General features: G+C 43.2%; 1 protein-coding gene across 1 annotated transcript in view; it reads left to right on the top strand.

The window, feature by feature from the left end:
- Positions 1 to 2,655: 2,655 nt before the first annotated feature.
- The window catches only part of EVL (Enah/Vasp-like), a 160,657-nt gene continuing 146,810 nt past the window's right edge, over positions 2,656 to 16,502 (top strand). Inside the window, exon 1 of the mRNA XM_082387737.1 lies at positions 2,656 to 3,198. Within this exon, the coding sequence (XP_082243863.1) occupies positions 3,194 to 3,198 (5 nt within the window). The 5' untranslated portion in view covers positions 2,656 to 3,193. The remainder of the gene's footprint in view (positions 3,199 to 16,502) is intronic.

Raw genomic sequence — 16,502 nt, 5'->3', positions numbered from 1 at the left:
CCTCGGCTTAACACACAGCAGAAACCCCATCTTTCCTGCCTCCCCCATGAATGAGAAATCCAGTCCAGGAGTGCCTCGGAGCTGACCCACAGATAGTCAGCCTGGCCACTTGTCCTGAACCCCAATACAAAGTCACTGACTTTGGTGAGCAATCTTTTCAAATCCAAGAACTGGTGACTTCCAGATACACATCGTTCAGGGGACACATGTCCCCGCAAAATGTTAATTTTCTTTTTAGCAGCAGAATGGAAAACATGAATTCATGTATTTTTAAGAAATAAAGGCTTCATTCAGCAAACGGGAAAGATGCTAAATAGAGGATGGGTTTAAGTGCTGCACAGTCAAGAGAAAGGGGAAGGAGCTGTGAGAGAGGCACTGGAGAAGGGCAGGAAGGATCTTTTGGGAGCTGACTTTGTGCTGATCCTCAGCAGTGCCTGCAAGACAGCGTTAGGAGTCCCATCTGTCAGCAAGAAATGGAGGCTCAGAGAGGTCTGAGCTGCCGAGTAAAACGCAGGGCTCTGTCTCCCCAAGCATCCTCAGGCTGGTTGGACAAAGACCAATGCCCATTCATGGGGAAGTGGGGCTCAGCTTAGGGCACAAGTGGTCCCTACCTGCCCACCCGGCCCTTTCTGCAGCTCAGGAAGCCCTCTAACGAACAAACATCACATGCAAGAAACCTCCCAAGGAGGCTGACACAGCTGATTTCGTGAATTCACTGAGTGATGTTGGGCCGCTTAAACCTTTCTCCGTGTTGTGTGCACCGAACCCTTTACTAAGAGTAAGATTTGCGGGTCCCCTACAGCATCCATATTCTCTGATGCTCCTTAAAGGAACTTGAATGTCTTTATTGTTCCAGGAGATTAGTAGTTAGCAGGATAGGTTGACGGAGGCAAGTCCCCCTCACCTTCGGTGCTAATGTTCTATAGGAAGTCTGCCATCAACATCTCCCAGCAAATCTTCTTCCAGTTGCAGAGTCCAAGACAGCAGGGAAAGTGCTTGATCTAGAGGTTAGAGTGCGCCACATGCTTCAATAAACCAGGCTGGGAACAAACAGGCCAATATCCTGGGAGGGTCTTCTCACAGAACTTTGATACGCATGAACCAGGGGTGACCCTGCCTCTGCAGAGCACATGGGACATCTCCAAGTGACCTGGGGCTTGTCCATTTTAGTAATTTTTAGGGTCTAACAAGTCTCTTCTGTAGCAAAGAGACCAATCTTGACCCTGGAAAGAGAGGGACAAATAAGGTTAGGAGGGGCTGAAATCCTCTGGGGCTGCTAACAGGACTGTTAGAGGACCAAGGTGCCCTTTTGAGTTTGAAGACTCCAGCTCAAAGAAATCGGGTAAGGAAAGTGGAGATGTGACAGCCAATCGCTAAAGAACTCTGAGGACAAGTGGATGGTGAGGAAGGGGGAATCCATCTGCAACGTGTAAGAATGATGAACAACTGCAGCAAACAAGAATGGATGGGGGACTTCCCTGGTGGCGTGGTGGTTAAGAATCCACCTGCCAATGCAGGGAACATGGGTTCGAGAATATGGTCCGGGAAGATCCCACATGCTGCGGAGCAACTCAGCCCACGAGCCACAACTAATGAAGCCCGCGCGCCCTGGAGCCTGTGCTCCGCAGCAAGCAATGAGAAGCACGTGCACTGCAATGAAGAGTAGCCCCTGCTCGCCACAACTAGAGAAAGCCTGCGTGCAGCAATGAAGACCCAAGGCAGCTGAAAATAAATAAATAAATTTATTTAAAAAAAAAAAAGAATGGATGGGCACTGGGATTTTGAGTTCGAAAAACCTTGGCTTGAGAACTGACTCCACCACTTCCTGTATCTTGGGCAAAACCACTCTTCTCACTCTGGGCCAGGAGTAGAATAGCGACCCTTCGCTGCCCTCCTATATGCCAGAAACCGCTTAACGCTTGATGTGCTCTTGCTCAGAGGCAATTTTTTAAAAGGTAGGTACGATTTCATTGTTGCTGTGATAGAGGGGAATGGGAGCATTAGTGGCGATACTGAGAAAGCATGACGAACTGTGTCTAATTAGAACTGAGAAGTGAGACTCTGCGGGTTTAGGGTTTCCAGCCAGCTATGAGGATGGCTAACCTTTAGGAAGGTTGGGGATTTAACAACCAGAGAAAACCTGGACGACCTCGTGCAGTCGATGTGATTTTTCACAAGCTGTGGTTTGCAGCCGCCAGGTGGGGCTTTTTTGGACTGGGAGATCCTTCAGCTGTTGATACTGCCTCAAAGATACGACTCCCCGTCCCAGCCTTGGCTCTTTATTTACAAAGAGAGGGGGTTGCTCACTGCCTCGGAGCAGGCTGGGCACGCCGCAGGGCCGGGGAAGGTGGACTCCTCCGGCCAAGTCTCACGGACGCCGGCGCGCTCAGCTGCCTTTGTAGTTGAGAGAGGCGCCCCGCGCGGGGAGGAGGACACAGCGCTCCACGTGCCGCGCCAGCGCCCCGCCCACTTTTGGCCCTGCCCTCCTCCTCGGCCCCGCCCCTCACGGATCGCGCTTTCTTCTAAGCCCCGCCCCTCCCACATCCGCCAGTCCCACCCCGCTCTCAGCGCTCCTCCCCGCCCCTCACTGAGCACCCTTCCTTCGAAGCCCCGCCCCTTGCGGCCCGGCCGGGCCCTCACGACCCGCCCCCCGAGGTTCCGCCCCGCCCCTCGCAGACCCCGGCTCGGCTCTCCTGGAGGCGCGGGCGGTGGGGCCCCGCGCCTTTTGTGTCGGGCTTGGGCCACCGCGCGCGCTCTCCCCTCAGTTTCGACTCGCGGGCTGACTTCGCCCGCCCGCGCCCTCTCGCTTCTCCGTCGGCGGCCTCGCAGCCGCCCGCGCCCGCCCGGGGATCGCGCCCCGAGTCTCGGGCGGGCGCACGCTCCCCCGGCCGGAGAGACCCGGGCGACGCTCGACCCCTCCCCTCCCCTCCCCTCCCCCCGGCGGCGTGCGCACACGGCGGCCCGGGCACGCGCCCGCCAAGATGGCAGGGGCCGGGGCCCAGCTGTCAGGCGCCGCCGCCGCAGCCCGTCCCCGCAGCTAGCGGCCCGGACGCCAGCCCCGAGAAGATGAGCCCTCGCTGCCCCCCGCAGCCCAGCGAGACGCGGAGCCGCCGCGCCCGGGGCCGGCTGCCCCGCTAACGCCCCGCGCCCCGCGCCGCGCCCCCGGCCCCGCGCGCCCGCCCCGGCAGCGACAATGAGGTGAGTCGGCGGGCGCCTGGGCGTGGGGAGGCCGGGCGGGCGGCGTCCGGAGCGCTGGGCGGGCTTCGGGAGCACCGTGGGGGCGTGGGGGACCGTGAGAGGGTCTGGGGGAGTCGGGGTGGTCGGCCTTCTGGAAGCAGCGGGCGGTGCCGGCCTTTGCAGCTCGCGGGAGGCACACGTGGGGGCTGGGGGCCGCGTGGGGAGGCAGACCCCGCGGCAGGTGTGGCCGCGCCCGGCCCGGAGCCCCTCCGGCCTCGCTCCCCGGGGCTCTGTACCCTTGGTCGAAGCCTCCCTGTGCCAGCGCCCAGAGCTTACACGTTAAGTGGTCGTTTCCTTCCACCTGGAGCTGCCTGCCCGCTTTTGCTCCCTTTTTCTTGTCCCCGTCTCCTTTCTTCTTGCACGCCGGTCAAGTGCAAGACCCGCAATGTACCACTTATTGGTTTATCACCCAGCCAGGGGGACGGGTGGTTACCAGTTCGAGAAAAAACATTGCCAGCACCCAGGAGCTCGGAATTCTCTCTCCAGAGGTAACCCAATCCTGACTTTTTGGGGATAATCACGTCCTTGCCTTTTGTCTGTGTGATTTTACCTTCCAAACATATATCCCATAAAAACTATAGTGTCCGTCGTTTCATTTTGACTGTTTCGTGATCTTTATATAAATGAAATACTAATGAAATATATATTGTGTCCGGCTTTTTCAGTCAACATGCTTCTGAGATTCATCCATTATATCGTAACCGTTGTTCATTTTTATTAATCTATAGTATTGCACTGTATGAAATACTACAATTTAACTATTCTGGTATTGGTAGACATTTGAATTGTTTCTAGCTTTAGACTATTAATAATAATGCTGTTTTGAGTACTCTTATACATCTCCTGGTACATTCATTTCTGTTGGGTATATACCCAGCAGTGGAACTTCTAGGTCAAAAGGTACCCATATCTTCAACTTCAGGAGATAACACCAAGTTTCCAAAGTGTTTTTGTACCAATTTACACTCCTGCCAGCAAATGTATGAGAGTTCTCGTGCTCCATGTCCTTGTCAACACTTGTCAACACTTACATTTTAGCCATCCTGATGAGGTATCCCATTGTGGTTTCGGATTGCAGCTTCTTGCTGACTGATGAGGTTGAACATCTTTTCATGTTTATTTGGTATCCTCTTTTATGAAGTGCCTGTTCAAAAGTGTTTTCTTTTGGGGTTTACATGTCTTTTTCTTCCTAATTTGTAGGAGTTCTATTCCAAAGTCAAGAAGATAGTTTCCTATGACATCTAAATATCTTACCGTTCTGCCTTTCAAATTAAGATCTACAGTCCACTTGTGACTTTTGTGTAACTTGTGAAAAAGCGGTCAAATTTTATATTTAGCAGAACCATTTATTCAGTACTGTTTATCAGAAAGGTCATCTTTTCCCCAGTGCCACCTTTGTCATCTTCCAGTCTTCCATTTGGGATCATTTCTTTCCATCTGAGGAATACCCTTTAGAATTCCTCATGCAGGTCTGCTGGTGACAAATTCTTACAGTGTTTGTTGGCAAATGTCATTATTTATCCTTCATTTGAAAAAAAAAACAGATTTATTGAGATACAATTCACATACCATAAAATTTACCCATTTAGAGTATGCGGTTTGGTGGTTTTTAGTATTTTCACAGAGTTATGAAACCCTTACCACAATCTAATTTTAGAACATTTTCCTCCATTTTAGAAGGGTCTTTTCAGTAGTTACAGAATTCCTGGTTTACCGTTGCTTTCTTTTAGCACTTTAAAGATACCTCATTGTCTCTGACTTGGATTGTTTCTGTTGAGAAGTAATTTGTCTGTCGTTCTTTGAAAGTCGTCTTTTTCTCTGGCTGCTTTTAAAATGTTCTCTGTGTTTGGTTTTCAGCGTTTTTTTCTGTGCTGTCCTTAGTATGGATTTTTTTTTTTTTTTTTATAACTTATAACTTAGGGCTTCTTGAGTCTTTGGCTTTATGTCTCTCATTAGTTTTGGAAGTCATGAGCCATTAGGACTTCAAATACTGCTTCTGTCCCATTCTCCCTCACCTTTCCTTCTGGGGCTACCATTATACATGTTAGGCTATTTCACTGTATCTTCTTCCTTCTGTGTTTTCTTAACCTTCCTTCTGTGTTTTCTGTTTGTCTCTTTGTCCTTCATTCTGGTTATCTCCTCACTTATCTTTCCTATCAATTGACTTTTTAATTTCAGTTATTATATATTTTTGATACTTTAATTTCCATTTGCTTTCCTTTTTATAGTTTCCAGCTGTCTGCCAAAATTATCAGTATTGTCTTTCATCTCCTTGAATATATTATGTATAATTATCTTAATGTTTGTCCAATTATGGCAGTATTTGTGAGTCATTTCCAATGTCTGTTTCTCTTGGTTTTCATTCATATTGTCTTACCGCCTTTTGTGCCTAGTTGTTTTTGTTTTTTAATTCCGTGCTGGACATCATATTTGCAGAATTGTTTGTAGAAATAATTTGAGGCCTAAGAAGATGTTTTTCTCTTCCAGAGATAATTCACATTTGCTTTTGTCAGACAAATGGGGCACTTATAATCTGGGGTCACTTGAATGTAGCCTCGAGGAATTGGGCTGTTTCTAAGCTGAGCTTCAATCCTTGTGAGAGCCAGCCTGTTCTGTTCACCTTTAGTGCTCACTTTCAGCTCTTCACCAGGACCTTTACCCTCCAACCTAAAGCCACACTTTTAGGATTCCCTTCAAAGTTGGCAGACATCCCCAGGGGAAAGTAGCCCCAAATACTGAACTCACCTCCCTGAGCCTCTGATAGCCCTTCTTCTTCCAGGCCTCCAAGCAGATATTTATTCTGTTTTTTTCCCTGCTTTTCTAGTTCTTTTCAGCTGGAGGATTGTTCTCATTTACTAAGTTCATGTTTACTGGAAGTAAAAGTCCCTGATGTATGCATGGTAGGAGCAGTTTGTGTCAATATTCAATTTCGGAGGAGACTCAAGCTACCCAGTTACAGAAGCTGTGGAGAATAACAACACCAATTTTTTTGTGTTATAACTATATTAGATCGTTTTAGTTTGTGAAATGTGCTTAGAATCAAGATAACTTTAAGAATAAATCTTTATGTCCTCTTAATATGTAATTAATTGAAAAAAATGGCAGATCATTACTGTAAAGCAGAGGATTTTGGAAGCAGGTGCTTTCCTCTCTTCTTTTAATAGTCATTTCTTTCTCCTGTCTTGATTTCCTTAATTGTTTATTTGATAAAAATTACCCCTTTCTTGGCCCGCTTGAATAGAACATTTCATTTTTTGATCAATAATGACATAATAGTATTCTCAGATCCCATTTTGGGGGATCAAATGACAAGGCATGGATATAGAAATGAAAGTTTTTAAATACTTTTTCCAAAATGAGTCATTCAGTTACCCTTTTCCTTTACACAGATTTTTTTTTAAAACGCTGCTAACAGTTTAACATGGTTCTCTGTTGCAGACTGTTTGTAGTTAAACATCTATACGTGTATATTTACATGTACCTCTTGAGGTACGTGGCTTTTGCAAATGGACCTAAATGAGTCGAGGAGATCTGTTCATCATTACCTCTGTTGTCAATTCATTTGATTTGGATATTTATAAGCAATGTGGCTCATCTGTGAAAAATACTTTCTTTTTTGTTCAGTCTGAATTTTTTTAATGAAAATGACACATTTTTCTTGCTAGATAATCTCATGGGAGTACATAGATACGACGTTTTGAAAATGGTCTGAAATGGAGCCTCTAAACTGACGCTTTTCAGGAGTGTCTCAGAAAGACATAGGGCTAGAGATGCATTCTAACAAATAAACTGAACATTTGAGGCACATGTCCACATATTTTAGTTTTGCTAAAATATGTGGACATGGTGAATTATCCAAGTCACTGTTTTGCTGACTTGGATAATTAAGGCTGTGTCTGAGTTTTTCTTAATTTTCTAGACTATTGCCTGAATTCTTATTTCCCTTTTCCTAAGAGATGTTATGTATTCTCATATCTCATTCAGAAATCATTTTTCGAGGCCTTACCGTTGCCTGACACTGGATTAGGTGGTAAGGAGGTAGAAGGGGCCAAACCTCCCCTCCCCCAAATAGTCTCTATCCCTAAAAGATTTACAAAAATTTACTAAATCCTTTTCTGCATCCTTTTTCTACTTAAAAACAAAGATGCCCACATATGCAGTATACAGTATATTTCTGCTTATATACTTTAGTCATTTATCTGTTGGGAAGGTTCTTTTCTGTGAACGTTTTCCCCCTCTGCCTTTTATCTTTTAAAGATTTGATATATAGAAGTTTAAGATTTTTATGTTATCAAGTCATTTTCTTTGTGATTTTTCCATCATTTCTTATGTTTTAGCGTTTGTCTAGTAGTTCGGTAAGTATTAAGTTGTTTTCTCTTTTATATGTAAAATTTCACAAAAGTTCATTCTTCAAATTGTCTGGAATATGAGGTAAAGATCAAAATTACATTTTTCTTCAAAATTGCTGATCAGATACTTGATTATATTAGTAGATATATGGCAGAGGTATCAGGAATGTTTTCTAAGTTGAATGGCAGAACAAACATGCAGATCCCAAAATCCTCTCCAGGGCTGCATGGTAACATCTGAAGCAGGATCGCCTCCAATCTTCAGAAAGCTTGCCTGCCCCCGCCAGGGCCAGCCTTGTGTGTGTAAGGCATGGCCAGCCTACCATCTCACAGGTCTGGTTATGTGCCAGGGAACTACCTCATCTGGGCCAAGGGCACTCTATCAATTTGGAGTTCTGCAGAATGCAGTGCAGTTACAGGGTACAGCATGAGATACCCAAGGCCAGACACAGCCTTCGCATCCCGCAGTTAGCCAGCACTAGCTAACACAAGTACATCTCAGAGCTTATTGCTGCAGGATAGGGGCAGGGGAGCATTCCTCCAGGTATCTTTGGAAGGTGTTCGGGAGACCAGCTATGGGGTTGTGGCGCTTCTGTGTGTGTACCTTTGGCTCTCTTCTGTTGTTCTGTCTGTTTTTAGACCTGTGCCGTTACTATATTTACCTTGCGGGTGATGATTTTTAATATGAGCAACAGCATCTTTTTATTAAAGTAATGTCCTTTTGAATTTTGCTGGTTTGGTAGTTTTGTTTGTATCTAGTTACATAAACATAAGAAATTTAAACTTAGTTTTCTAATTGCACATAAATAAGCTACATGAAAATAAATTGGCATTGTTTCACATGAAGATTTTTTTCCCTTTAAAGGTAATCTATATACTACCCAGGTTTGAACCTTGCGGTAGACTATAAGCTTGGTGACTCCGAGTTGAGTGAATGTCAAAAGTGCGTTAATAGTGTGATGATAACTTAGAGAAGAGCACCTCCAGCTGATGTCAGGGTGGGGTGGGAAGGACAGTGGTCCCCTCAGCAAACAGCTTTTTCTCTTTCTTAGCCTGAAAGGAGAAGACCTCATAGAAGTGACTTCTAGTGGCAGTTTTTATTTTTCTGGTTTAAATGTAGTATAAAGAAGACAATAAGAATCAGCATTGATCCTGCTGTTTAGGGATAACCCATTAAACATGGGGTATAGTCTCTTTATCTTTTCCATTTGTAAGTGTAACATTTTCACAAAATTGATACTAGACTGTGTATTTGTATTGGGCATTTTACATTCAACATATATGCATTTCCCCTTCGTTAAATGTTCTTTGAAAACATTTAAAATAGCTGCATAATAGTCTATCAGATGATATACCATAATTTATTTACCAGTACCCCAAGTTTGGGACAGTTAGCTTTGTTTTTAGGATTTCATCATTGTAAATAATACGATGATAATGTCTGTAGATAAATCTTAGGGTACGTCTCTGATTAAGTTTAAGTTAGCAGAATAGTAGTATTACTGGAACCAAAGGCTGTTGATAAATTTTAAGCAAAGAAGAGAGAAAGATAAAGTTAATGAAAAGAACTTTATTCCTGGTCTTAAATTGGAGGTTCCCCTTCCAAAAAGCAAAGGACTAGGAAAGGAATCAGAAGTAAATGGTGTGGTTGCATCTGCTTGCCAGTGGGGGGAGCCCTGTTCTCAAGTCCTCTGTAGCTCCTGTGTTTGAAGATGGATTGTCTGTCTTTGTCTTTAAGGCTGTGGGAAAGGCATCTTCTGCTTCTGGGTTTGGACTTAACGTAGGAATGTGAATGACCTTTTTCTTTTTATAATATTGAGTTAGGCCACATTTGTCCCTTGTATTCTAAACAGCCTGGGTTTTAGAGTCTAATAGACCTGGATTCTGCCCCAGAGCCACTCCTCACCAGCTGACTGACTTTGAGCAAATTACTTAACCTTTATGAACTGACACTTTTCTCAAATATAAATGAGGATAACCCTACTTCTTTCTCAGGGTTTTGTGAGGATCAAATGAGAATACGTAGAAAGTTCTCGGCTTACGGTGGTGAGTAAAGGTTAGCTGTTTACTTCCCCCACCTCAATTTGTTATGTCTGTGAAGGAGATGAACCCGGAAAGATCTGGGACAATTCTGATTTCAGATATTCTGCCCTTTTGTCAGATTGCTATATAAGTTCTCTACCATATGTGATAATTTTTTGGTTTAGAAACCACAGTTGCTATTGATGCTTCAACTTCTAAAAATGATTCAGGGCCATTCTCTGTAAAAGAGGCAAAATAGAACTACTGAAATAAATACAAAACAGGAGGCATGTTATTTTGGGGTAGAGGAGATTATTGTACCGGGAAATTTAGATTAAGAAATAGTTACTGCAGTTGAGCAGTTAGCTGTGAAAGTCATGGAGGTGGTGGCAGAAAGGGCAGTGGGAGCCAATGTGACACGTTTTCTGAGTGTCTTAGGGGAAATGGGCAACATCCCTTAGGGCTTGGTTTTGGAAGCCTCTTACTCACCTTCTCCAGTCCTTCCCCCTTGTCATATATCTGCCCTGGGCCCCTCTGTAAAGCTTCCAGCACCTTAAACACTCTGGGTGCTGCCCTCCACTCTGGGCTCTCTCTGTGGAGCTGTGTCTATTGCTCTGATCTTGTCTTCTTCATTCTCCTCCAGAGGATCCTTAAGTAAGAAAAGGTCTGATGGACTAATTGATGAGTTGACCAGAGTTCAACTACTTCCTTTTCCTCTTCACCTTGCTAAGTTCTTAGCCTTCAAATCTTAGCTTAAATGTCACTTCCTCAGGGAGGCAGTCCTTGACTCCGACCCTGGCTGATGGCCCTTCCCGATTATTTGCCTCTGTGGCATTCCATATTTCCTCTTCTGTTATTTTATTTTATTTTATTTTTGGCTGCGCTGCGTGGCATGTGGGATCCTAGCTGCCTGACCAGGGATCGAACCCATGCCCCCTGCATTGGAAGCACGGAGTCTTAACCACTGGACCGCCAGGAAAGTCCCTCTGTTACTTTTTATATTTATAATTACTTATCTTTTTCCTCCTATACTTCATAAAGGATTATGCTTGTTTCCATCTCTTTTGGGTCCCTAGAGCCTAGCGCTGTGCCTGGCAGTTGGTAGATGCTTAGTGAATATTGATGCTGCCACTTGTACATAAAATAAGTAGTAAATCATGACATTCATTCTGCCTTGTCATGGGTCCTTCCAAGTACCACATTCAAGGCAGCTCCCAAGTGAGTGAAGCTGGCATCCAAGATGAAAACTCTTTCATTATGTGCTTAATGAGTTAATGAATTACTGGGTGACAGTGCTTTCATCTGGTGTTTCCGTACCACTACCAGGAGACAGGATTTGTTTATTGATGTGTGGATGGATTTTTTTTTTCCTGAATTTTCTTTGTAAGGACATTGTGCACTGTAACTCCTGATGTCCCCGAGGTTTCTCAAACTTTAATGTGCATAGGAATCCCTGTGTGTATGTCCTTCCAAAATGCAGATCCCAGGCCCCATTGCCAGGGATGGAGGAATGCTTTTCATAAATCTTTTTTTTTCCTGTTTTTATTAATAGACTTTATATTTTAAAACAATTTTAGAGTTATGGAAAAATTGAGCAGATAGTACAGAGAGTTCCCATACACTCTCCACATATATAGTTTCCCCTGTTATTAATATCTTACGTGGTACATTTGTTATACTTAGTAAACTAATATTGATACAGTGTTATTAGCTGAAGTCCATAGTATATTCAAGTTTTCTTGTTTTTACCTAACGTCCTTCTTCTGTTCCAAGGTCTGATCCAGGATACCACATTACATTTAGTTGTTAAATCTCCTTAGATCCCTCTGCTGTGGATAGTTTTTCAGACTGTCTTTAATTTTTGAAGATCTTGACTATTTTGAGGAGTACTTGTTTAGGTATACTGTAGGATGCCCTTCTGTTGGAATTTATTTCATGTTTTTCTCATGGTTAGCCTGGGGTTGTTAAGTTTCAGGCAGGAAGATCACAGAGATAAAGTGACATTCCATTCCATGTTACAGAGGGTACATACTGCAGCGTGATTTATCACTGTGGATGTCGACCTTGATCACCTGGCTGAAGCAGTGTTTGTCAGGTTTCATCACTGTAAAGTTACTCTTTTATTCCCCTTTTCATGCTGTCTTCTTTTCAAGACAGTCACTGTTCATAGCTCACACTTAAGGAGTAGGGAGTTACGCTCCTTCTGATGAGCGCTTTTTAAATTTTTATAATTAAGTATTTATTTTTGTATATTAGAAGAAAATCAGTGCACCAAATTAGTGGTATTTTAACTGGGTTCCCCAGAAAACTGTACCCGAGATGAAGGCTCCTGTGTGTTTGGAGGAGAGCACAGGATTGATATTTGTGGGGGCTGAAGGGAGAAGCCTATAGCCATTAGCTACTGTCTCCATTTGGCAAAGGATTGCTCCATGGGGCAATTAATTGCCCCTGTACATGGTGATGTTCTCAGTGGGTACTGAGAGGGCTCACGTGGCAGCCCCCTGGGGCCGCAGCAGGGACTGGACACAGGTCAGAGCCCGGGCAAAACTGGTTGCCTCAGGGGTGGCTAGAATACGAAACAGGTAAGGCAGGAGGAGCTGAAATGATGCAGACTAGGTGCTTAATGCACGTGATTTTGTGGGGATTACTTCTTTTTTTTTTAAATTTTTTTTTACTCACTGCTTCTTGATTTTCAGTCATAGCTCGAAAGTTTTCTGTGATACCAGGTTGAATTCACCTATGTTTTTTCTAGTAGTTGTACAGTTTCTTTTCTTTTTTCTTTTTCAAACATTTAAATCTTTGATCCATTTGGAATTAAATATATGGTGTGAGAGCTGGATCCGATTTTAGCCTTTTCCATCTGGTTTTTCAGTTATCCCAATCCCCCTTATTAAAAATTTCATTTTCTGGGACTTCCCTGGTGGTGCAGTGGGTAAGACTCCACAATCCCAATGCAGGGTGTCCAGGTTCAATCCCTAGTCAGGGAACTAGATCCCACATGCATGGTGCAACTAAGAGTTCGCACATGCCGCAACTAAGGCGCCCATGTGCCACAACTAAGGAGCCCGCCTGCCACAACTAAGGAACCCATGTGCCGCAACTAAGGAGCCAGTGAGCCACAACTAAGGAGCCCCCTGCTGCAACTAAGACCCAGCACAACCAAATTAATTATTTTAAAATTCCATTTTCTCCCAGTGTTTTGAGATTCTGTCCTTTGTCATATTTAATTAATTTGACCTATTTCTGGATTTTCTATTATGTTCCATTGGTCTGCATTTATTCATGTGTCAATACCTCGCTTTTGATTAAAGAGGTTCTACAATGTGTTTTAATATTTAGTAGGGCTAATACTCTCTTATTGCTCCAGTGAGTTGATTTTAAAGAAAAAGATTAATAGCACTCATGTTAAACAGATATGACAAAAATCATGAATGACCAAACAGTGCTTTAAGCCAAGGGAACAAATCCAGAATGGCATGAGTCAGGCATCTGTCTGCCCCTCGGGGAGAATTCTCACTTATAACGTGACATGTGTGGCTTTTGAATATGACTCCAGGGAGGCATCTGTGAGGCTGGAGGACACTTACAGGCAATGTGACCCCTCGGGCTAGGACTGTCGGCACAGTCGAGGCACCCCCTCGGTCACTCTCCCTCCAAAGTATTAATGAAACTGGTTTATTTTGGAGGGTTTTGACCTGTAAAAAATACTCATTTGTCAAACCATAGAAAGTTAGATTCAGAAACTTAGAAATTCTCTAAGTCCAGTGGTTTTTAACCCTCACTGGGCATCAGAAACAGTTGAAAAGGCCCTCTTCCCCACCCTCCGCCTGATGCCCGGGCCCTACCTTAGGGAGTCCATTAATCTGGGATGAGGGGTTTTGTTGTTGTTTCATTTGAGATCTCTAGGTTATTTAAGTGTGCAGCCACAGTTAAGAACTGCTGACCTAGGCTTGAGTTTCAAGACTGGGGCTGGTTTTTTGGAATGTAGTAAGTGCTCAATAAATGTTTGTTGACTAATGCATGAGCTCCCTATTTCTCAGATGAGAAAATGGACACCGACTCCAGAGGCCACTTGCCTAGGCCTCACAGGCAGTGAGGTATTAGGGGCATGAAGCTCAGATTTCTTGTCTCACAGTTCTGGTCTTATTTTTCACTCTTCTTCACCCATGGTTTCCTCTTTAGTTATAGGCAGAAGTAGGCAAGAACATTTGCTCTCTTGATTCGTGGGTTCATTTTTATGACCTCAACTCTAGTTCCTCCTATTCAGTGCAGCAAAAACTTGGGAATGAGCCTGAGACTTTGTAGTGAGACAGCTGGACTATACTGAAATTTCAGCCTGCATTCAGTGTCAGCCCACCTCTAGGTAGGGATCAGGGGGAGACAGGAGAGGAGGAGCAGGGGCACCAGGGACTGCCATTCCTTGTGTATCCGTGGTGTGTCAGGCTCTGTGCCTAGGAGTTTTCAGCTTTCTCATTTTTTGAAGGGAGCTCCATGCCTCCAGCCATAAGGCGTGTTAGATTTTAGATTACAGTGCATGATGACATTACTTTTGATTAATGCTTTGTTTGAATTCGGGCTTTATGGTTTTCTGTCAGTCAACAGTAATGCCTAATCTCTATTTTCTCACACTCCCCATTGCTTCATCCCCTAATTTGGTTAGTCCCCTGGGAAAAACTCAAATTTCAGAACTGCAGAAGTTGTAGAGACCAACTAGAGAAGACTTGAATTAAATTATGAGTGATTTATGTTAGAAAGTTGCCGTTTGGTTCAGTTTTGAACACGTTAAGTTGTATTGTATTGGGGGGTTCTACTTCTGGCAGTGTTTTAGTCCTATTAAGAGCAAGAAAAGGTGAAATGTTAAAAAATAACATCACAATGAAAAGACATAGACTGGCTGAATGGATACAAAAACAAGACCAGTATATATGCTGTCTACAAGAGACCCACATCAGACCTAGGGACACATACAGACTGAAAGTGAGGAGATGGAAAAAGATATTCCATGCAAATGGAAATCAAAAGAAAGCTGGAGTAGCAATTCTCATATCAGACAAAATAGACTTTAAAATAAAGACTATTACAAGAGACAGAGAAGGACAGTACATAATGATCAAGGGATCCATCCAAGAAGAAGATACAACAATTGCAAATATTTATGCACCCAACATAGGAGCACCCCAATACATAAGGCAGATACTAACAGCCATAAAAGAGGAAATCGACAGTAACACAATCATAGTAGGGGACTTTAACACCCCACTTTCACCAATGGACAGATCATCCAAAATGAATATAAGGAAACACAAGCTTTAAATGATACATTAAACAACATGGACTTAATTGATATTATAGGACATTCCATCCAAAAACAACAGAATACACATTCTTCTCAAGTGCTCATGGAACATTCTCCAGGATAGACCATATCTTGGGTCACAAATCAAGCCTTGGTAAACTTAAGAAAATTGAAATCATATCAAGTATCTTTTCCAACCACAACGCTATGAGACTAGATATCAGTTACAGGAAAAAACTATAAAAAATACAAACACATGAAGGCTAAACAATACACTACTTAATAACCAAGAGATCACTGAAGAAATCAAAGAGGAAATCAAAAAGTACCTAGAAACAAATGATAATGAAAACACGACGACCCAAAACCTATGGAATGCAGCAAAAGCAGTTCTAAGAGCGAAGTTTATAGCAATACAATCCTACCTTAAGAAACAAGAAACATCTCAAATAAACAACCTAACCTTACACCTAAAGCAATTAGAGAAAGAAGAACAAAAAAACCCCAAAGTTAGCAGAAGGAAAGAAATCATAAAGATCAGATCAGAAATAAATGAAAAAGAAATGAAGGAAACAATAGCAAAGATCAATAAAACTAAAAGCTGGTTCTTTGAGAAGATAAACAAAATTGATAAACCATTAGCCAGACTCATCAAGAAAAAAAGGGAGAAGACTCAAATCAATAGAATTAGAAATGAAAAAGGAGAAGTAACAACTGACACTGCAGAAATACAAAGGATCATGAGAGATTACTACAAGTAACTCTATGCCAATAAAATGGACAACCTGGAAGAAATGGACAAATTCTTAGAAATGCACCACCTTCCGAGACTGAACCAGGAAGAAATAGAAAATATGAACAGACCAGTCACAAGCACTGAAATTGAAACTGTGATTAAAAATCTTCCAACAGACGGAAGCCCAGGACCAGATGGCTTCACAGGCGAATTCTATGAAACATTTAGAGAAGAGCTAACACCTATCCTTCTCAAACTCTTCCAAAATATAGCAGAGGGAGGAACACTCCCAAGCTCATTCTACGAGGCCACCATCACCCTGATACCAAAACCAGACAAAGATGTCACAAAGAAAGAAAATTACAGACCAATATCACTGATGAACATAGATGCAAAAATCCTTAACAAAATACTAGCAAACAGAATCCAACAGCACATTAAAAGGATCATCCACCATGATCAAGTGGGGTTTATCCCAGGAATGCAAGGATTCTTCAGTATACGCAAGTCAATCAATGTGATACACCATATTAACAAATTGAAGGAGTAAAACCATATGATCATCTCAGTAGATGCAGAGAAAGCTTTCGACAAAATTCAACACCCATTTATGATAAAAACCCTCCAGAAAGTAGGCACAGAGGGAACTTTCCTCAACATAATAAAGGCCATATATGACAAACCCACAGCCAACCTCGTCCTCAGTGGTGAAAAACTGAGACCATTTCCACTAAGATCAGGAACAAGACAAGGTTGCCCACTCTCACCACTATTATTCAACATAGTTTTGGAAGTTTTAGCCACAGCAATCAGAGAAGAAAAAGAAATAAAAGGAATCCAAATTGGAAAAGAAGAAGTAAAG

The sequence above is a fragment of the Balaenoptera borealis genome (assembly GCF_965194805.1).
Source record: "Balaenoptera borealis genome assembly, chromosome: 3".
NCBI classification, from domain to species: domain Eukaryota; kingdom Metazoa; phylum Chordata; class Mammalia; order Artiodactyla; family Balaenopteridae; genus Balaenoptera; species Balaenoptera borealis.
Note: the sequence above shows the minus strand (reverse complement) of the source record. Positions and strands in the feature narration are given on the sequence as shown.